The 22520-nt window shown below is 41.6% G+C and overlaps 1 protein-coding gene across 4 annotated transcripts in view; it reads left to right on the top strand.

The window, feature by feature from the left end:
* The first annotated feature begins 4126 nt into the window (after nucleotides 1-4126).
* LOC146710369 (butyrophilin-like protein 1) overlaps nucleotides 4127-22520 on the top strand; it is an 85794-nt gene continuing 67400 nt past the window's right edge. For 2 of the 4 annotated variants that reach the window (XM_085457775.1, XM_085457774.1), the window contains exons 1-2: nucleotides 4127-4281; nucleotides 10067-10399. In XM_085457775.1, coding sequence (XP_085313901.1) covers nucleotides 4206-4281; nucleotides 10067-10399 — 409 coding nt within the window. In that variant the 5' untranslated portion in view covers nucleotides 4127-4205. Of the gene's footprint in view, nucleotides 4282-10066; nucleotides 10400-13432; nucleotides 13703-16771; nucleotides 16874-22520 lie in introns of all 4 variants that reach the window. The other 2 variants (XM_085457776.1, XM_085457777.1) reach the window with 2 other exon arrangements.

Here is a 22520-nt window from a genome sequence, read left to right on the forward strand (position 1 = left end):
TGTCGGCTGTGCATAAATGTGCTAAATAAATCAAATGACTTGTCTTGACTTGTGTACCTCCTTAGTCCCAAAAATCCTCACAAACCTGTTCCCAGTCTGGCGCCATGTGGCTGCAGTTCTTCCAGAAAATGTGCAGAATTTCATCTGAGCTGAAGCTGGTTTATCTTCTTATTCGCTGAACTGTTTTAGACTTTCTCACAGTAAGTATTCATCCTTCTCCTGCTCTGAAATTTAACCTTTTTTATGTTTGTCACTGTGGATCACCCCAGAATAAATGAGAAGGAAGAGAGCCGACTGCAGCCACGAGAGGTTTTATCTCCACTCTCTGGCATGTAGTAGAGCTGGAATGATCTTCAGGAATTATAAACCATAAAGCCTCGTGGCTGCTGTATGAATTGGCCCAAAGCTCTACTCTGAGAGCCACAGACACATTTTGGAAAAGGTTCATGTTGGAGAAGAGGATGATGTCTGAAGAGGTCACAGCTCTGGTAACACTTCGATTTAAAATGTCTTAAATGCACCGAGCAAGCGATGAAATCCTTTGATAAAAAACTTGATTGACTGTAAACAACAAAGCCTGAATCCCTGAATGACAGCAAACACATGCAGCTTTCTTTCCTCCAGCTCTGCTCTTCAGTCACATTCAGTCAGCATCATCCTTTCATGCCATCATCTGTGCTTTGAGCTCGCGGTCAGAAACCAAACACAGCTAAACATTTCACGCAGGGTTTCATTCTTCATCTTTAAACAAAGGTTGGTCTTTTACACTGAACAGGAAATTTCATCCTTCTTTATTTCTACTCGCCCACCTTCATGACTCACCTTGTTTATATGGTTGCACATTCCTGAGTCACTGCAGGTTAATAACTAGTGCGTCCCACATGTTTACAAAGATATGGCTCCTCCACAGCCACAAAGGTCGGACAGTCCTACAGAAAATATAACTCTTATATCTGTATACTTCTTCCACTGTCACAGGTGCCACAGTTTTCTTTGATCACTGAAGATAATATGCTGTCAGTGCATGTGTGTATAATAATGCTGACACACAAAGCCATTATTCTACAGTTCTTGCACATGTTTTTGTCAAACTGAGGTCATACAAAGTGACCATGAGAGTGGAACTGGATCTTTTTTCCTTATTGACTTTGTAGCCTTTGTCATAAATCATTCCTGTATTTAATCCTGAGATAACACTCAGCAATAATAATAAAATACACACCTTCATTAGCAATCCCAAAGTCATTTTAAACTATTAACCTTACAGTCAGTTAACAGTCAGTTAATCCTGTGGGAGCTTAGTAGATTCATAGTTCAACTCCTTCATCCTGAGTGGGTGGATGAAACTAGCAGCCCACATGTTCAGGTTCTCAGTAAACATTACATTACTGGCTGTAAAAAGACTTTAAACTTTATTTAAACCTTGTTTACACAAAGCACACTCTGAAAAATCAGCAGGTATGAGGCCACGTGAGTCATAAATCTGTTCTTCAGAATCTAACCCACGTCATTTCCCACCACATCCTATTAATTAAGATAGTGTTAGATTAGATTAGCTGTGTGCACAGTGATTCATGAGTGGTTCGTTGTGTTTTCCTAATATGGACAGAAATGTGGACCTATTGCTTATCGTTAATGTGTCCATGTTAAGTAGAAGAAATACAACATTTTGGTTAAAACAGGGTATGGACATTGAGGCTGTGGACAGCTACAGGTACCTTGGTGTTCATCTGAACAACAGACTGGACTGGACTCATAACTCAGACGCCCTCTACAGGAAAGGGCAGAGCAGGCTGTACCTGCTGCGGAGACTCAGGTCGTTTGGAGTGGAGGGCCCACTCCTGAAGACCTTCTATGACTCTGTGGTGGCTTCTGCTATCTTTTATGGCGTGGTCTGCTGGGGCGGCAGCATCTCTGCTGGGGACAGGAAGAGACTGAACAGGGTGATCCGAAGGGCCAGCTCTGTTCTAGGATGCCCTCTGGACCCAGTGGAGGTGGTGAGTGACAGGAGAACGGCGGCTAAGCTGTCATCCCTGATGGACAACATCTCCCACCCCATGCAGCAGACTGTGACAGCACTGAGCAGCTCCTTCAGTGGGAGACTGCGGCACCCACGGTGTGGGACGGAGAGATTTCGCAGGTCTTTCCTCCCCACTGCTGTCAGACTCCATAATAAAGACTTTAACTGATCAAGCACACACATCCACACATGTGCAATAACACTAAGTGCAATAATCTTTTCTGGCATCGTTGTATTTTTACTCAGTTGTATATAGCATTCGTATTCTATTTTTATCTTATTGTATATTTTTATTCTATTTTATTCTACTGTATATAGTATATTATTTTATTCTATTCTGTACAGCTGTGTACTGTATTTATTCTTATTGTATTCTAATTTTTGCCTCATAACTTTTGCACTGTCCACTTCCTGCTGTGACAAAACAAATTTCCCACGTGTGGGACTAATAAAGGTTATCTTATCTTATCTTAAAACTGATCTATTCTGTTCATCTCTAGCTCTGTGAGAGAGATGAGGATGGATGGAGGACAGTTAGTGAATGAGGAAGTACAGAGCTTTATGAAAGAGGAAGTGAGGACCGCGAAGATGATGAAGAGCGGAAAGACGGTTACTCCAGATGACTAACTGACGGTGCAGGACATGTGTGAGGACAGAGGGACAGTAGTGAGGTGTGCAGTAGGAATGACAGGTGGGTTCAAGGTGGGGGTGGGATTACATCAGGATCTGAGCTCCTTGTTCAATGATGATGAGCTGACAGAGGAGGTCTGGCAGGAGTCTCTGTGGATTCTGATATTTGCAGACAACACTGTGGTCTGTAGTGAGAGTAGAGAGCAGGTGGAGGAGAGCCTGGAGAGGTGGAGGTGTGTAGACGTCAGTAGACGTGAGACTGAATACATGTGTGTGAATGAGAGGGAGGCGGGTGTAACGGGGAAGGAACAGAGGCAGTGACTTTGAATACCAGGACACCGTTCTGCTCAGCAAGGTGCAGACAACCAGGGTCTCTTTGTGTTACCTGGATTTATTTCACCTGAGATTGTTGATCAGGATAAGATGGCACATAAAGCTGGTTATCAGCTAAGTTGACCCAAAGTCTGTAAGTTTCTGAGCATGAGCGTGTTCATGTGAAAGAGGTGGCGTTGGAAACATCCAACCAATCACAGTCATCATAGCAACAGCAGCTGAATTTACAAATAAAGACTAAAATTATAATATTAGAAAAATGTGAAAAGGTTAGAAGAAGTAAGAGAGATGCTGCAGAGAAATCAGCAATATGAGAGAAAAAGCTCTGTGCTGTAGTTTAGTGTCCAGAACCCTGTATGACTCTGTGTGAGCGCTTTACATTAATGTTTCCATTTGTACAACACGGTTTTAGTCTTTATTGTATTAGATGAACAACCTGGTTAATCTGTATTTATTACGAGGAGGAGCAGGAACAGCCTCAGTGTGTGTGTGTGTGTGTGTGTGTGTGTGGTTTGTGTGTGTGTGTGTGTGTGTGTGGTTTGTGTGTGTGTGTGTGTGTGTGTGTGTGTGTTTTCATCATATAGGTCATATTAGTGTAAAAAAAAAAAAAAAAACCTGCAGCTGTCTTTGACCCTTTTTTTTTTTTTTTTTTTTTTTGAAAGAAAGTGTACTTTATTGATCCCCGTGGGGAAATTCCTCTCTGCATTTAACCCATTCACTCAATGAAGTAGTGGGCAGCCATTGAGCACCCAGGGAGCAGTGTGTAGGGACGGTACCTTGCTCAGGGGTACCTCAGGGTAGCTGCTCAGGGGAATTGAATCCCCGACCTTCCGATCAGGGGGCCACCACTCTACCTACTGAGCTATCCCTGCCCTGTCTTTGACCTTAAAGGCTGCAGATTCCGTGGTGGGAGCGTCCTTTCTCTTTACCTCAGCCTAACCTTTTTACAATAATCTGCCATCTCTGCTCATTAATCTTTCTTCTCTCCGCGTTTCTGTGTAATTGTCGCTGTTAAACAAGTTCAATCTAAAAGGCGCTGATGTTGCGACATATACATACACCGGAAGTGCAGTAATGGTTTACTGCTTTAAGAGAATAGAAACTCAAAGTGTTTTGGAGTGCGTCAGTGCGGGAGGGGGAGTGGCTCCGAGCTTTTTCTTTTTTTTTTCTTTTTAAAAAAAGAGATGCTGTAACGTTTGATCCTCAGAGGGTTTCTGCAGACATGGAGCTTCCACCACTTCTGTTTCTGAGCTTCTGTTTCCTGACTTTGTCCGGACTGACGTTTGGTGCTGAATCCGGTAAGAAACTCATTGATTTAGAGTGATAATCAGTGCAGGCGCAGTCACGTTTCACAGCAGCGGATGGAGCTTTAACGCTGCTGCTGAAGTGGGTGGATGACTGCGGAGTCTACACCTACATCAGCTTTTAACGCAGCCGCGTTTTAGAGTAAAACAATGAGAGGGCAGATTAATGTGCAGCATCTTCAACAATGAAACGAAACTATTCTCTTTAGTGTTTATGATCAGTTACCAGAGATGCTCATTATTCCATCCTGACGTGTTTTAACCTGTAAACACATTTCTGCTTTCATCCTGCTGACACGGTGTGACGTTTGTTTGTGTCTGAATGCGATTTTTTAATGCATCTAAAGTTTTATGTTCTCTTAAAGTGGGTCGACATCAATAAAATGACTCATAGAATAGAGAATAATTAACCACACTCTCTCTCTCTCACACACACACACACTGTCTCTGTCTCTCTTCCTGTTTCAGAGTTGGAGCTCTTTGGCCCCTGTACTCTTTTTCCTCACACTCCTTGTTCCTCTCACTGTCTTCTGTCACACCTGCAGTCTTCTGCTCCTTGTTACCCACCACAGTATCTGGTTGGTTGTTCAGCAGCTGCTTGTCCCTCAGAACCACAGCCCTGCTGTTCTCAACCATCATTGGTGGTGTCTCCCATCGGGACATTTGGACTTCAATGCAGCACAGATGTTCTTGTACACTTTCCCAGCTTCTTGGTTGTGGTGCTCACTGTACGCTATCCTGTTCTGGTTCTAGTATGATCAGAGCCTCTGTGCCGTCCTTTTGCCCAGGTCAATGTTCACATCTCCTCTGATATTGTAAGCCTGGGGACTTGTGCTCTCAGTTGGGTGGTTACCTTGAGTTTGGGCACAATCTCCATCTTCAGCTCAGTAGATGCATCTGTGATTGGAGCTGGCCGGGCATCATCTAGTTCAGATCCACTCTTCTTCCAGGTTCAGCTCATTATCTCCATGCTGCTCACTATTGATCCCACTCAGAGCCGGACTTGGACAAAAAATTGTCGCTGGCAATTTTGGCCCAGGTGACCCACCATGATCGGTCACCCAGGTTAAATATGTGCACATGAAGCAATGATAACACTGAGTGGTGCATGCAAAAAAAAAAAACAGGGAAATCGAACAATTAGTCATATAATCACATTATTTTCTGTTTAAAAGATACATTACTTAGCAGGACTTGGGTAAGTAAAATAGGTCTTTGTGTCTCTGTCCTTCACTTCTACCCCAACAATCTGGCCCAACTACAGACAGGGGTGATGGCAGTTAATTTTGTTAGCTAGTGCTAACCTACCTGGAACCTCCAGGGTTTGTTAAAAGTGTTGGTGGTACTGCTGGTGATGGCAGCAGCCCTGACTATTAACGTCTCACATTTGGCTGCATCTCTTTCTATTTTTTTTCTGTTTCTCTCTCAGCTTTTCAGCTCCACGTTTTTTCTTTTCTTTGTCCATCTTTATCAAACACGTCATCCACACTAAACTCTGTTCTGCAAGGTGCACCAGTGCACAGAGAAGGTGGCCTGAATAATTATATCGACAAGGAAAAGAAAATTGACCCATCGGGCCAGATTACCAGTCCAGCCCTGATCCCACTGAGCTGTGGGCTCTGGATCTCCAGTTTCAATAGCAGCTGTGTTCTGCTGATGTTGCGCTGAGTTGCTGGATGCTGTCAGTGTGGATGTTGGCTTTTACTCATCCACAGGTCTCTCATGCACAACATATAATTTTATTTAGTTTTTTAACTCTTTCAGGGTCTGTTTGTGTTTTAGCCCCAGTTCTCAGAGCGAGTGATTCAATGAGTGAAGAGACCAGTAGGATTAATATGACTACAAAGACGAACACTAGGCTCCATTTCCATTTCCTGAGGTTTTCTACAGTCAGAGTTAAAACACTCTGTGGCCCATTAACATGAGGCTGTTATTGACTGCGGTGTGCAGGTTCAAACTGACAGGAAATTTTTGAGAGCTCAGCTGGTGAAAAGGACACAGCTTGGATGTGTTTCAAATCTTTATCAGTGAAACATTTTTGGCCTCACAGCGTTGAAACTGTTGCTGCCTGAATTGGTGATATTTCATCAAGTGGAAATGAAGAAACCTGCTGTCACAGAAACTTTCGTTAACCTCTGATGAGCCACCTGGTCACCAGTGACCTGGTTAGAGGCAGGGTTATATTCACTTTTATCTCTTTATACGACTTTTTTATGCACTTACCACACTTTAATAGAAATATCATCCCAGAAGAACTGCAAGACCAAAATGCTCATGAGACACTTGAACCGAGAGGCAACATCTTCTACTCTCTGAAACTCTGCTTGTTTAGCGTGTAGTTAAAAGCCAGTCTACACCTAACACCAGCACATGTGGCTCACTGGTGACCTGCTGCATGTTTATGAGTTTAATACGTTTCTTGTTATCTTGCCAAATTCTCCTGAGCCCCCAACTGTGTTTGTTTTCCCCATAAACACAAAAGGATGAAGATCTCTGCACCAAATCAGAAATTAAGAAATGAGTTTACAGTCTTTCCACGCAGCTTTGTGGTAACAACAGTAGTTTAGATATTTTTAGTGATGTTTGAGCGAGAAAGTTAAGTTTCGTCTTCTTCAGGAAACGGATGAGGTCTGTACTGCACATGCACCTCTGTTTCTAAGAATCTCACGTTTGTTCACTTTCCTCTCCACCTCTGTCAACCCTGCACACAAAGCACAATGTGTGATGGGGAAGAAGCACTAAAGGCAGGAAGCAGCCAGTCAAAGTGACTATCAAGGAGTGTGCCTCTACTTCACATGCAGTCGTTTGTGTAAAGATACCGCATCAAGCGGATGCAGTCATATTAGCAGAAGTCCATTTACAGAGAGAGAGAGAGAGTTCACTTTAATGGACCTCGCCCTCTGTGTTCTGTCAGTGATGCAGCACTTTGTTCAGTGAGTGTCTTATAGAGCAGTTAGCAGCATTTGAAATTATGTTTAACAAGCAAAGTAAAAACCTGCTGCTGAAAAGAGGAAGCAGAGCAGAGAGCAGGTGGACGACTTTGGATTTGAGCTGTGCTGTCAGAGACTCTGCTGAGTGCCCAAAAGATGAAAATTAGATATTTGAGCACTTTGTGTTTTTGAAGCTGTTGATGTTATTGATTATTGCTGTATGATTAGAGCGTGTCTGTGTGCTAACAAAAATAGCTGCCCTGAACTCCTGGCATAAACTCTCATAGAAAACTGTTACAGCTGAGATACTGGGAATTAGGGCTGGGCGATATGACCCAAAATTCATATCTCGATATTTTTTAGCTGCATGGCGATATAAGATATATATCTCAATTTTTTTTTTTTAAAAAAGCCATAAGTTAAGAACAAAAAGAGAGTTCTTAGTCACACTGTGTCCCAGATGTCACACGGGCATTTTCTTTACATACAGCGTAGATGTACATGAAGAAATTACTCATAAATAAATTATCAGCATTTATTAAATAATCATGGTCCATAAATAAAAGAAAACAATGTTGTTTTTGTGCATAACAAAAAGCTCACAATTGTGCAGTCAAAATGTAAACTAATAGAAGCTGAGCATAATAACAAAGAGACAGATTTCACAGCTGCACCACGTCTCTGAACAGGTGCCATTTGTGGTCCTTATACACACACAGTACGGTAATATTACGTTGAAGCACAGTACGTATCACTCCGCGAGGCGGCTCCATCAAGCGGTGCAGCTCCTTAGCTTAGCAAAGTCATATTAAAACATTTTTTGAGATTGCTGAGCGTTGTGTTCCACATAAAATCGGTTCGCGGTCAGTAAGCACAACCAGAATTCATACATAAGGCGCACTGTCGAGTTTTGAGAAAATGAAAGGATTTTAGGCCATGCAGCCCCTCCGGGCTGCATGTCGTTAGCGCGGTTAGCTCGCTAACACGTTGACGCCGTCCAGCCCCACGCACGGGGCGATCCGCGGTAACTCGCTAACGGAGATTTTCCACTTTCATCTTGTCATTGCCTGCAGGTGAAGCTATGGGGGAGTTGTGTTCAGTGAAGGAGAGGCGAGGCCGAGTAACGTTTCGTAGAGACAAAAGTGGACGAAAGAGAGGCAAACCTGCGGCTCCACAACGTAACATAGACTATATCGATATAAACGATATTGTCACATCTTATATCTCGTATGAAAATATATCGATATTTTTAAAAAACTCGATATATCGCCCAGCCCTACTGGGAATCAGTATTTGTGAGACTGAAAAGGATGAATAATACAGGAAACACAAAAAGAATCATTTTTCAGTATCATCAAATACACAAATATGGACCCTTCAATTAAAAAGAAAGAAAGAAACTTTAAACTGACAATAAACATTTACTGAAAATTGACTCATGAAAACCAGACACTGCTTTTGAATTGTGGTTCAGCAGAATGATTAAAAAAATGAAATTGTTCTGGACAAAAATGGTCCTCTTAATTACTTTACTACACAACCTTCGGAGGCGATCATTGTAATGAAGCGAGTTTTGTAACTGTTAGTGAGACGTCTGCACTCGTCGACGCTCCTCAGGAGAAAACTGCTTCAACTGTCTGTGGTTTGAAGGGTGCCTTTTGGAGACTACATTTCACTCCAGGATGCCTTGATACTCTTGAGATTTCAAGACCCGCTGTGCCAGATGCACCAAAGCAAAGCAAGAACATAACCGAGCCTCCTCCATGTTTCAGAGCAGGCGCTGTGTCATTTTCTTTGTAAGCTTCATTTTTGCATCTGAGCTGATGTGACATTGTAGAAAATGACTAAATGGCAAATTCCATTCATGCTTTTAACACTGGTGTCCTCCTCGGTCGTCTTCCATTAAGTCCACTTTGGCTCAAACCACAGATGGTGTGATTTGACACTTTAGTGCACCTCTAATCTCTTATCTCTTGAAACTTAGTGATGAAATTTGTCATCAGATTTCCTCTTACGTTCATGTTCAGGGTGGCTACAGTCTTGTGGGAATAACAACTTAATACAGTATATTGTACTGTAGTCACAGGAGACTGTAGTTTGGAGACAGTCTTATAGCTTTTACCTTTAACATGCTTGTCTTTAATTGTCTGTCTCATCACCTGAGACAGCTCTGTCCTTAGCTCACTTTTACCTTTTAAATAGGCAGACTGATTACAAATGGTAAATGGCCCCTAAGGACCCCAAAGCGCTTTACATATCCAGTCATCCACACACACATTCACACACTGGTGATGGCAGCTACATTGTAGCCACAGCCACCCTGGGGCGCACTGACAGAGGCGGGGCTGCCGGACACTGGCGCCACCGGGCCCTCTGACCACCACCAGTAGGCAACGGGTGAAGTGTCTTCCCCAAGGACACAACGACCGAGACTGTCCAAGCCGGGGCTCGAACCGGCAACCTTCCGATTACAAGGCAAACTCCCAACTCTTGAGCCACGATCGCCCACAAGTTAGAACTATATCTGTGACAATAATTACAGGACACACCTTGGTTTAAGGTCCCTATAGTCATCTTATTTTTACTCTTTTCTAGAGGTACCATCATTTTTGTCCAGGTCAGTGTAATTAGTTTGTTTTTATGAAGGGGAACTGAGCTAAAAATATACGATTTTTATAGGGAAAAAGTTTGCTGATTATATTTTTGTGGCTTTATTTTTCTTTCATAATTAGTAAAAATCAAGCGTGAACTTTCTTCTGAGTGGCTGTCTCTGACTCATAAATGACTCTCATTATATCCTCATCACTTTGTATCTGAACACATTGTTTAATTCATGTTTTGTCTTTCAGGACCACCTGACAGCAGAGTGATTGTGATGGAAGATGATGATGTCATTTTACCCTGCTCCCTCAGCACCAATCAGAACATTGAGAAAGAATTGTTTGTCTGGAAGAAGGAAGGAACAGTTCCTCTAAAGGTGGTGTTCATGTTTGATGACGGCACATATAGTAGAGGTCAAGATGAAGAGTTCAGAGGTCGAGTCTCACATTTTCCAGAACAGCTGAAGCATGGCAACGCCTCCATAACAATGAAAAAAACTCAGCTGGAGGACCAAGGAAACTATACCTGCAGTTTTCCAGAAATGAAGCCAACCAAAATCTTCCGCATTGAGCTTGTTGTTGGTGAGTGCTGCTATAAATCAGCTGATTATTTACAGGTGAAACAGTCAGCATGCACATCTGGCAGGGCCTCATCCCTGCAGCACATCTGCAGTGATATTTGCAATATTTGGTGAATAAAACCCATACCTTCCCATGTGCATGTTGCTCCTGCACCTATTTATCTAGACATAAAATAGGATAAAAAAAATAAACTATAAACACTGACTGACTAAATAAATGTTTATTTGTCCTTATATTTCAGACATACAGCTGTTTAAAGTGTTTTCTGACTGTGTGACTATATTACATTCACGACCATAAACCAGACTCATGTGTTAATATATCAGGGCATTTATGAAATCTGTGTATGTGCTTTCTTTTTTAGTTTAAGATTATAGAATTGTCTCTGATATATTTCCTCCAGTCTTATCTGACTGCCAACTTGATGATAACAGAGTCGCCTCTAAAATGTGTGTTGTTGTTTTTTTTCCTTTCAGAGGGCAGATTAATCTGTTAGAGCCTCTCACAGTCATGTGCACTTCTGTGTGTCTGTAACTACTAGAATAGACTTTATAATAATTTCCGAGCAATAAAAACCTGATACCTGCCTGTTTCATCACTGTGAAGTAAAATCTGTGATATTTAATGTAGTCTGTCAGTTTTACCTTTAGCTCTAACACAGATCATTTGTTTGAGGATTATACAGGAAATAACTGAAGCCTTGATGATTTTAAGCCTTGACTTCACATATTAAATACAGTTAATCAGTCATTATGAGGGCTACAAGGCTGACATTTACAGGATATCCTCTTCATTTTGTCTACAATAAATGTGTCAAGTTTCATGATGATATACAGACGTGGCTCTAAGATATTACAGTTTAGTTCAAAGTGCAAAGCAGAGCATCACGAACAAATTAATTTAGAACTCCACAAAAGTCTCTCCAAAGTTAACAAATAATGAGGATTTAGTTTGAGGGGTTTACAATTCGAATGTCCCTAAATGCTAAATGCAACTATAAAATGATGTCTCAAATAAATAAAACAAAGAGTTATATATTTATTATAATTTAATCGGGTATTTTCGATAGATAAAATATTTTTCTCTGATTTGTTTTCGTTTCATTGAAACAGCGAGGTACACTATATTAACTTCCATATATGGTCAGAGAGGTAATTTTCTTTGCTTCAAACCGAGAGTTGTTTCACTGCGCTCACTTCCTATTGCATAACCACAGCTGTCAATCAAACACCCACGTGGCTGGGTTAAACGTATTCTTCTGTGATTGGCGGATTCAGTTAACGGTATTGTGAGACCGTCATTTTGCGTCTGAGAAAGATGATGATACGTTAATTTTGCTCATTGGTGATTACTGATTTCAAAGATGCCGAAAAGATTGGTAAAATTATTTTTCAACGCTTCAAGATTGGTGTTAATGTCGCAGTTTTGGAAGTTTGAGTAACTCTGATAAAACTTAACGAGAGAATAAATTACGTCTTTTTGTGTGTGGTTTTTACTTCGGGTTGATCGTCAACCTAGCAGAGGTTAATCTGTGGAGTTTGTTCTTTAAAACGAACTGCTATTTGTCTTTAAAAGTCTCTTTTTTGTCAAATAAACGGCCTTTATCGGTGAGGCGACAGGCTTGCTTTAAAGTTACTAGGTATTTACTGCCGTAAACGAAGATGCTGCGATTTTTGTGCAATAAATCTTTTAGCGAGATTCTTGAATCGGATTGAAAAACGATTATCTGAATTTTCAAATTACATATGAAATGTTTGTAGTTATGTTTTTCATAAACATGAAAATCTGCAGTATGTTTATTTATCAGTTTTTACATATAAACTTGGGTCGCATAGAACCTCTGCGTTTTAAAAGGTTAAAGGTCCGAAACTACAAAGGTGAGTCGATTCATGTTTACAACCTCGTATGTGTGCGTGGGTATCACTAATGGTTGAATACATACAGTAACGTTTTTTGTGTGTTTTTTCTTTTTAAACCAAACAGGTTATCTAAAGATTGTCTTTATAGCCAGTAACTTTAAAACAAATATTAATCATGAATTGTATGGGAGGGGGGGATTTTTATGCTACAGTACCGTTGTCATTGTCAGTCCAGAAACTGTGAACCTATTATTCATAGGCATTGTTCCATCTTCACATAGCAATTTATTGTTTAAACCACTGCTTCGGTTCATTGAGCAATCACTGAGGTCTGCACTTTTATTGAGCCAGTGCAGCATCTTGGTTCTGTTGTTTTTTAGCCATTCTATTGATGCTGTGCATGGGATCATTCTTCTTTTTTATGACCCAGTTTCAGCCATGCTTTAGCTTTCAGACAGATGGTCCCACAGTTGATTCTAGATGACATGACAGATGATCGCAAGGTACCCACAACCTGTGGCACCAAGAGAAACCCAAATCATCATCCCTCCACCCCTGGGTTGATAGCTGCTATGAAGTGTTTGTGCTGAAAGGCTGTGTTTGGTTTTTGCCAAATGTGGTGCTTGGTATTAAGGCCTAACATCTTCAACTGGATCTCATGTCCAGACTGTCACACTTGCTGATGATCAATTAATCAAATGCATTAGATTATCAGCCCCTGACTGCTACTTACCCTCTTAATTCTTATGGAGGCAGTAAGGATGCATTTAATTTTCCACACACTGTTTCTGACCTTTAGAACATTGTAAGGATCAGTCTACCATAGGTGTAGCTATATTTTTCATAATTTTGACTTTATTTGTTTGTTTACCTTACAGTATTTTTGTAGTTGTCACTCACTATATAGATAAACTCCTCTAACACAGCATTTTCTATTACTCTGCAAAAAATTATCCAAATTCATCTCTTTAGAAGTTACAAACATTGATTTAAGTAAAAACTTTACAAGGTCATGTTAATCAATGCTGGAAGTATGATTAAAGCAGTACTCTGATTTTCTTTGCTCTTAAATACAATATATAAACAATTTATGCACTTAGAAACATTTGAGTATTACGTGTCATTTTGTGGCATTGTTAATACTGTATTATGTTTGTTGTTTATGTGTTCACAGGTGCCGCTTCAGAGCCATATGTCAGAATGCTTCAAGAAAAAGGCTTGCTGGAGTGTAAGGTTTCAGGTGCTTATCCTAAACCTACACTAGCGTGGAGGGACAGTGATAACAAAACACTTGAATCAGTTCAATTAAAGGACAAAGAAGAACGAGGTCGCTTCTATATCGTCATCCAAACTACTGTCACCAACCCCGGCTGTTATCACTGTGTAGCCACACAGATAGAAATCTTGCATCAGATTCCATCTTCAGAGACGTGTATGCATGATGGTGAGTAGGGAAATTCCTTGGAAATAATTTCTTAGTCGACTAAATGAAGAAAAAGAAATCAGACTAATAATTAGTCTGAAAATAAGAAACACTACGATATTAAGTTAAATTTGAGTCCATATCACACTCTGTGCTGCAATTGACAGGATGCACCACACCTTTGTTGTACTGATACAAATACTACAACAAAGGTGGAAGTTAAGGCAATGTTATACCTGCAGCTGTGACTTTTCATCAGACTTTGGGACCACGGCATTGTGTTTTTTTTGTAGCCATTTCCCTCATTGCAGGGTTTTAAAAAGGGCAGCTTTGATTTTTGTGAAGAAGATGCTGTCATGACTCATTAGATGACATCACTAACCAGCGAATTGGTGGGATGTAGTCTGAGTCCATTTTCGGATGGACTCAGATCACTTACCCAGTCAAGAAGGTATTAACTCATTCACTGCCATTGACGGCTATAGACGTCATTTGAAAAACTTACGTTGAACTTACGTTACTTACTTACTTAAAAATGCTCAAAAACCCTGGCAGTGGGGAGTTACCTGATTTGAAAATGGCTGGCAGTGAATGAGTTAAAAAAGTGCATGGTAAAAGGTAGTGTTCAGATGTCTGGAAAGGGCTCAAGCGGGATTTATGGTCAAGCAGAGAGAGCACAGTCGTTGCCCACTCAAAGACCCTCCCGGCTACCTAATTTCTGTTTTCAGATGGAGGCACTGTACAAAGTGTGTGCTACAACCTGGGCCACTCTTACGTGTGTTGTTGTTTGGTTCTGACCCAGCCGCAAAGTAGAATGACTTTAACATAAAAGAAGAAGTGAAACACAATGACAAGTGTGCACTGCAGACACTGTCTGTGCTTTTCATGCTTAATTTTTTTACCTTTTAAGTTTTTGGTTTTTTTTTGCAGTTTTCCCATTCCCGGTGAACTCTGCTATCACTTCCTGCCCTATCAGCATTTGGCTCTTGCATGACTCTGCATGACATCATCCCAAGACAGGATGCACAGGCCAAGCTCGCAACTAGCTTGCCGTTCCTCCCCAACAGTGAGAGTAGTGCCCATTGCTGCAGTGGGTGCACTACACTTCAGTTGGCTTTAGGCAAAGGTCCACCTTTGGACCCCAGTAGAAAGAAGCCTCAGTCTCCTTAGCTGTGGGGTTAAGGGGAGAGGGGCTGTGTTCAGGTTGACAGTCCAGGAAGGCGCTGTACTTTCCTGACAGTCTCTCCAGCACGAACCAGCTGCAGAAAAAAAACACATTTTTGTTGTCAGAGGTTATGTCTCCCGGTTAAAGTGTGTTAAATGTTCACGTGACGACATCATGTATTAACACAGTATTTCACTGGTTTGCCCCAATAAAGATGCATCCAACAAATGTAAAATAGTAACTGGACTGATTCTTATACAGTGCTTTTTTTCTATTCTGCCTGGGCAATCAAAGCACTTTATTCACCCATTCACACTCACCCACTTATACAAGCACTTTTTTTCTATGGTAAAGTTCATTCTACCTAACAGTCAGTCACTTTCATATTAAAGTAGATCCATCGGAGAACAACTTGGGGCCAGTATTTTGCCCAAGGATATTTGGCGCGCAGACTGGAGGAGCCAGGAATCGAACTGCCAATTTTTCAGTCTGCTCTACCTCCTGAATGTACAAGTTCCCATTTACAATCAATAAAGAATGCCTATTCTTCTCAAAATATTAAATCCTCTGCCTGCAGGCCAAATGAATGAGGTCAAGCAGGCAATGCATGTCCCTGGAGGCACACTGGGGGTGACAGAAAAGGTTGTTACAGTTAGTATTTTGTTATTCCAAAGCGAAGGTGAGCGCTTCCTCCTATTCTCAATCTTCTAGTCTTGAATGTCTGCAGATCTGCACATGAATCTGCGAGTCTTTGAATGCACACATTCAGGATGCTGACTCAGAGAAAGCTTTCTACTGCAGTTCTCTCGAAAGATCTGTGTATTACAATCAGTGTAACAGAGGCTTACTTTTTTGTGGCTATACACTCAACCCATACGCCTTTCTGAAGTTTGCATTCGAGGGCACAGTCTACGAATACCCGGTGTTGTCGTTCAGGCTGTCTGTTGCTCCTCTGACTTTTGGGATATTAGCCAAGGCAGCTTCCTTCAATAAAAGGGGTGTCATTTTGGCCTGTCTTAACAGTTGGATTCTCATAGCAGGCTCCAGAGAGCAGGCAGCAACACAGCTGTTGCTATTTCTGTCGCACATTCGGGCACAGTGTTTTTCAGTGAACTTTCAAAAGAGCTCACTTAACCCAGAGTCAGCAAATATATTTCCTCAGTTTGGAAATATGCACGTCTTTCAGAGCACAAGTGCTCCATTTCATTGGTGCCTCAGTGAGTTTCACTTGGGATGCAGACTGCTTTTCTAAATGATTTTCCAGCTGTTGGGCAGGAAAGCCACTCGGCGGGCTAAGGATGAGAGTGCTCAATTCTCTGTAAGTGCCTGTATGCATCGCATCACCTGATTGTAACTGCATCTTGCATATTAGCTCTCTGCCCTTAGAGAGAGCTTGGGTTGTTGCACGGATTGTTGAGGGGTGTGGACAACAGTGCAGCATGAGCTGCACATGAATCACTTGGAGCAGCTAGCCTGTTTCTAGCTCTCAAGCATTTTTGTCCAGTTCTGAGGGCCCAGTATATCTTATTCAGGATGGACAATTCAACGATAACAGACTGGTGAGAGCTAGGCAGTTGGACCCTTTTGTAGTGGTGCAGATATAGGATCGGTTTGATGAGAAGTAGCTATTTTTAAACACCCACTGCCCCCCCCCCCCCCCCCCCCCCCCCCCCCATTCTTCTCTGTAACTGTGACCATGATGCACCCCATGTTTTCAATAAACATCCAAACTTCTGTGTATCGGTTAATTTCTACCCTGGGAGATTTCAGATAATGAGGGTTTTATCAGTAAATTTGTATTATTAGTTGTCATATACTTTGAAAAAGAAAAGGTGTTTTAATTTGTAGGTTGTAATATAAGTTCAGTACGTTTGCTATAACATCATCACTGCAATTTCACCTTTTTTGTCTTTTTTGTGTTTCAGATATCCGGTCTGGGTCTGGGATAATTGAAGCTACTCTTGTTTCAGTTATTTTTGGAATCATTGGAATTGTTGTTGCTTTTTAATTTAAATTCAAAACTTCAGGTAAGTTTGAATAATATAGTGTGTCAGCTTATCCATGATGTGATGATATTTCAGTAGACCTGTGGGAACATGGCGAGGCATGGAGTGAAAATTGAAAACTGAAATAAGTAATATAAACAAACCATGAAACATACCACTAGAGCAGTGGTTCTCAAATGTTTCACAATGAGTACCACCTCATAAAATATATGGCTCTTAAATACAGTATAGGTCTATTTTTCATTTACACGAGACAGTTTTATTTCTCATATGAATGTTATTTATTTTAACTGTCATAAACAGGATGTGACAAGTGATAATAATAACAACTGTACTGCATTTAAACATTCACAGCAGGTGGGATATCTGGTTGTTAAGTGATGACGTGATGAATCCTGCTTCCAGATCCAAACTATTCTGCATTTATTAAGGCTGTTGTGTTTATGACATGTTCTATTTAATCTGAGCAAGCTCCTAAAAACAGTCAGTGATGACTATCGACCTCTCTCGGTTTTTATTACCACTGTTCATTTTAAAGCTCAGTTTTTAAACCCTTCCGATGTAGCTACAGCCCAGCCCATGCAGCAGTATATTAATGACTAACCTGGTATTGTGGATGGATTATCTCAGTTGTCCTCCTGACTGAAGTTTGGTCCGTTACAGCATCCTACCATGCGATTGCATTTGTCTCTAACCATCAGGAACCCTTATGGTAACTTTTATAGAGTGGAAAAAGGTTAGCGTTCAACCTCCAGCTTCACTGTGTTTATATTATGCTAACATAGCTATGTAGCTAGCCACCACATAGCACACCATTATATACCAGCTAGCCCAACTTCAGTAACCCTACAAACGTCACTGCTGTTTAGTTTTCTGTCTTCATTTATGTCAGAAGTGATAGCAGAGCTGTACGTTTTAATTTTTCACAAATCCCTCAGCCAGAACATGGCATATTATTTAATTTTAGAAAAAGATTTGGAGACTTCCCATGTACCACCAGTGGTACGCGTACCACAGTTTGAGAACCACTGACCTAGAGGTTCACAAGACACCGAGGTGATATAGTTATGCACACACGCAGCTGACTGTCAGGATCAGCTGACTGTGACAGGAAGATGGTGCCTTTTGCTCTGTTTGACTTCTACCTGCCTGCGTTGTATTGTATTTATGCTATTATATCAGCCCTGAGGTTTAATATATGGAGCTATGCTGCTGTGATTTACAACCGTTTTTCCTTGCTCCACATCAAAGAGTCTATGGTACATCTTTATGATGATTGGGACAGTTATAGAAAAACTTTCCCCCAACCATTTGTGCGCTCTTCCCCCTCACCGGATTACTTCTTGCTACCTACGAAATGTGCCCTAAGCAATTCCAAGAGATTTCCCGACTCGTAAACTGAATTTCCCGACTTGCAAACTGAAAACTATTCTTCTTTTGAGTCACAAAACAATTAAGGTGGACTCTACGAACATCTTTTAGTGTGTTTAAGTCTATCGCCCTCCTGGCCCTGCTACTGTGTTCTTAAAGGATTTTACGGACTTCTTATCTTCTATTATCAAGCTGGAGAAAGTTTTAATTCTTGGGGATTTTAACATTTATATTGATGATGCCTCATCTAACTCTGCAGCTGAACTTTTATCTATATCTGAGTCTTTTAACTTTGTCCAACATGTCTCTGGTCCAACCCATTTAAAAGGCCATACCTTGTCTTTTCCTTGGGCCTCAACATTGGCAATGTGTTTGCTGAGGATGTACATTTGAGTGATAATAATTGTGTCTTTGTTGAACTCAATTTTAGCTCTAAACAAACACCTGTGAAGTTAAAAACTCATAGACGCATAATAACTGGTTCTCCATTATGTTTGACAGTTCTCTACTTTTTTTTTTTTCTTTTGCCTGTCCCATTTGGTTCTTTAGCCATCAGAATTGTTGTCTGAAGACCAACAAGGATACCCAATGGATTTACTTTGCCAAATGGATCATCGTGGCATTGCCGTATTGGTCCATTTGATCGACCTTTGTTTTTATTATTTATTATATTTTATTTTCAGATGTTACAGACGGGACAGACATGAGTGAGGGATAGGAAAGGGAGAAAGAAAGAGGAAGGAAAGGAAAAACAGAAGGGGAGAGGGACAGTGAGAAAGGGGGGGGGGGGGGGAGAAAAAAAATCTCCTGGATCACCTGTTGAGAGAAGAAGAATAGAAAACAAGCAAAAAAAAAAACCAAAGCAATATACTAAACACAACACCATCGCATTAATCTAGCTAAGTGTAAACAGCAGTAAATACTAAATATTCAATGTTGTTGTGCAGCAAGCAGGACAGACAGCGCACAATGTGCTTTGAAGTAGCAGCCAAGAAAGGTGTAATTTAAGTCTACGAGCAGTGAACACCCGTGTGCACACCTGTGTGGATCAGCGCGCTTGTATTCAAATGGTTTCCACATGTAATGGTCTGCAAGAGGATGTAGCGAGCCATTGCCCCGTCCCCCAGGGCATGAAGCAGGCATGGAGGAGATCCAGCCCCTAGACATCCAGAGGCCCCAGAGTGCGAGAGCCCAAGGAGGACCACCGGAGGGGCATCCGTGCCACCCTCATGGGAAGGGCTGAGGATCCCCAGACGAGGTGTCACCCAGTAGCCACCGAGCAGCAGCTAGAGGGGGCTGCATCGGCGTGCCCGCCGGCTCTGCCGGCAGCCAGCTGTGCCAGAGTGAACCGAGCCGCAGGCCCAGAGGCCGGATGCCCGAGGGCCCCCCGCACCCCGGAGGAGGCCTGACCGAGCAACAGGCGCCAGGTAGCCACTGGGAGTGAGCCGGTACATACCTGAGTGCCCAGCCCCGGACACCAAGAACCACCAATGCACCGACCCCTGAGTGCATCAGTCACCGGCAGGGAGTGTGGTGAGGGGAGATAGGCCTTGGAGGGCCTGGGAGTTCCCAGACAGTTCTCTGCTTTTTACTGGAAACGATGTAAATGCTTTTATTCAGTCCTTTAATAATGCACATCCATCTTGGATCAAGTGGAACCTATTAAAACAAGCTCTGCTTTACAAAAGAAGACATGCACTTGGATAAATGAGTCTATCTTAAACTTAAGGAGAATATGCCGCAAAAACGTTGGAAGAAAAACCAAACTTGACGTACACAGGCTCCATCTTCGAGATCTCATGCTCTCCTTAAATGATACGGTGAAAACTGTTAGATCAGAATATTTTTCTAGGCTCATGTCAAAAAACAAGAGAAATCCCAAGTTTCTTTTTGACAAAATCAGTGTGGTACCTTTAGATGTGCACTCTAGTAGATAGTAATAAACTCCTCCGATTTTCTGTTGATAAAATTAAAGAAGTCAGTGCTAAAACCTCCCCAAAGCTTTCTTGTTCTCCGAGTGAGGCACTCCCTTTGTACTCCTGGTCAACTTTTACAATTGTAACATATGAAGAAATAGCAGACAAAATGAAACCATCCTCAAGCCCCACCGACATTATCCCCACTAAGCTTTTCATCAGTGCTTTTGACACCATTGGTCCTTGGGTTTTGAACTTTTTTAATGTCTCCCTTCAGACTGGGGTGTTCCCCAGCTTTTTTAAACATGCCATTGTGGAACCAAGGCTCAAAAAAAAAACCCAACCTGGATCCAACACAACTTCAACATTTAAGACCTATCTCCAAATTCCCATTTATGTCAAAACTCTTTGAGAAGGCAGTAGCTGTCCACCTTACAGCATACTTGGAGAAATATAACATCTATGACCGTTTTCAATCTGGGTTCTGTAAATTGCATTCCACTGAGACAGCACTATTGAAAGTCACTAATGATATTATGATGTCAGCGACTCCGCACACACTACGCACATGCAAAAACACAAGTGTCAGCGAAAAAGACGGAGTAGCATGGCAGTGCAGCGTGTGATCTGGACACAAGTGATGAAGGCACAACTTGTAGAACTATGGCAAGCTCATCCGAGCCTTTTCGATGTGGCCTCACATAATTATCACAACCACAACAACCGTGAAGATAGTTGAACCTAAACTGCTGCTCAATCACAGCTGCCCGATCAATGTTTTTCATTGGCAATTTAGCAAAGTTGATGGTGGTGGTGTGTCTGTGTGAGTGAAAGACAGAGAGGGAGAGCGAGCGACAGAATTTCTGTTATAACCTTCATTTTATGGAGGCACAGTGTGAGCACTCAGGTCGCATCAGAGCATCGGGCCATTTGAGACCCTGCATCGTGACTTACGAACTTCTAACCCCTGCGAGTCAATCGTGCAGTTTGAGCAGAAGCTGAATAATGCGACTGAAAAAAATCGCACAGTGTATGCCCAGCTTTAGGTGCATTGCTGCGCACCGTCTGTCCTGTCTGTGAGCACAGAATAAGTGCTCACAAAGCAGCAGTTCGGGGATGACTTCAAACACATGGGTCCTCTGTCGGATTATAGGAAAACCCAGACATTTTCATCAATCTCGAAAATCCCCCCGGATGCCCCGGACAGGACGTGAAAAGTGGACATGTCCGGGGAAAAGAGGACGGTTGGTCACCCTATGTTATACCTTACCTCAGCCTTTGATACAGTCAATCATACCATCCTGATAAACAGACTGAGCGACCTGGTTGGGATGTCTGGCTCTGTTCTAGACTGGTTTTCATCTTATATATCTGAAAGGAGTTTTAGTGTGTCTGCAAACCAGATCATGTCAGAATCTACAGAGTTGCTGTGTGGAGTTTGTCAGGGCTCTGTACTGGGACCTATTCTGTTTTTAATATACATTCTTCTCTTAAGCCATATAATAATTGCAGTTTCCTGAAGTATCTTATCATCTTTTTGTCCCTTGCTGTCCCTGTTATGCTCAAAAAGTTAAAACTAGAATTTTAAAATGGAACCTAAATCTGATTGTTAGCCAGTGCAGCAACAGAGTTTTGAACAACCTATAGATGAGCTAGCTCTTTCTTGTTTAGACAAGTAAACAGGATGTTACAGTAGTCAAGTCTTGTAGAGACAAAAGCATGTATTATCGTCTTGAGTTCACTTGTTGACACGATGGATCTAAGTTTTGAAATGTTCCTCAATTGAAAAAAGCAGGTTCTTACTATCTGAAAGCTTCATCAGAAATAACACCCAGGTTTCTAAGGTTGTGTTTCTGTGAGGAACAGAAGTCACCCAGTCTCCGTTTAATATCAGGTATTGCACTGCCTGGTGCAGTAATCAAAGTTTCTGTTTTGGCCAGGTTTAGCTGTAAGCAATTATTGTTCAACCATTGTTTAATGTTGGTTAAACAGTCAGTCAGATTGGAGAGTTTATGAGCTCGTGCTGTTAGATTATATTTGTGTATATAACTCTGTCTGTGTGTGTCTTGGCTAGGACTTGCCTTTTGTTGTAGGAAATTGGTAAGTTAATTACTTATAGTTTTGGTTATTTGGGGTGAGTTGATATTCTGAGTTTGCTGTGTATTTTTTTAGGAGACCATGTTGCTTAGGAAGGTTAAGTGGAGGCATTCATATTAGCACTAATGGTTTTCTATAAAATTTTGTTTGTAAGTTTAGTGGCGCTAGTATTGATGCGCTGTCTTCTGTAAACTCTGGGGAGCATGACATGTATTGATTATTGGCTGTGCATAAGGTAAAGTCAGTGCTTTCCGTTGTAGGTTGAAGGAGTATTTCTCTTTTGA

Source organism: Copadichromis virginalis, linkage group LG5 (assembly GCF_057382275.1).
Source record: "Copadichromis virginalis isolate Kocher_CV1m ecotype Utaka linkage group LG5, C_Virginalis_male_GT1.1, whole genome shotgun sequence".
Lineage (NCBI taxonomy): Eukaryota > Metazoa > Chordata > Actinopteri > Cichliformes > Cichlidae > Copadichromis > Copadichromis virginalis.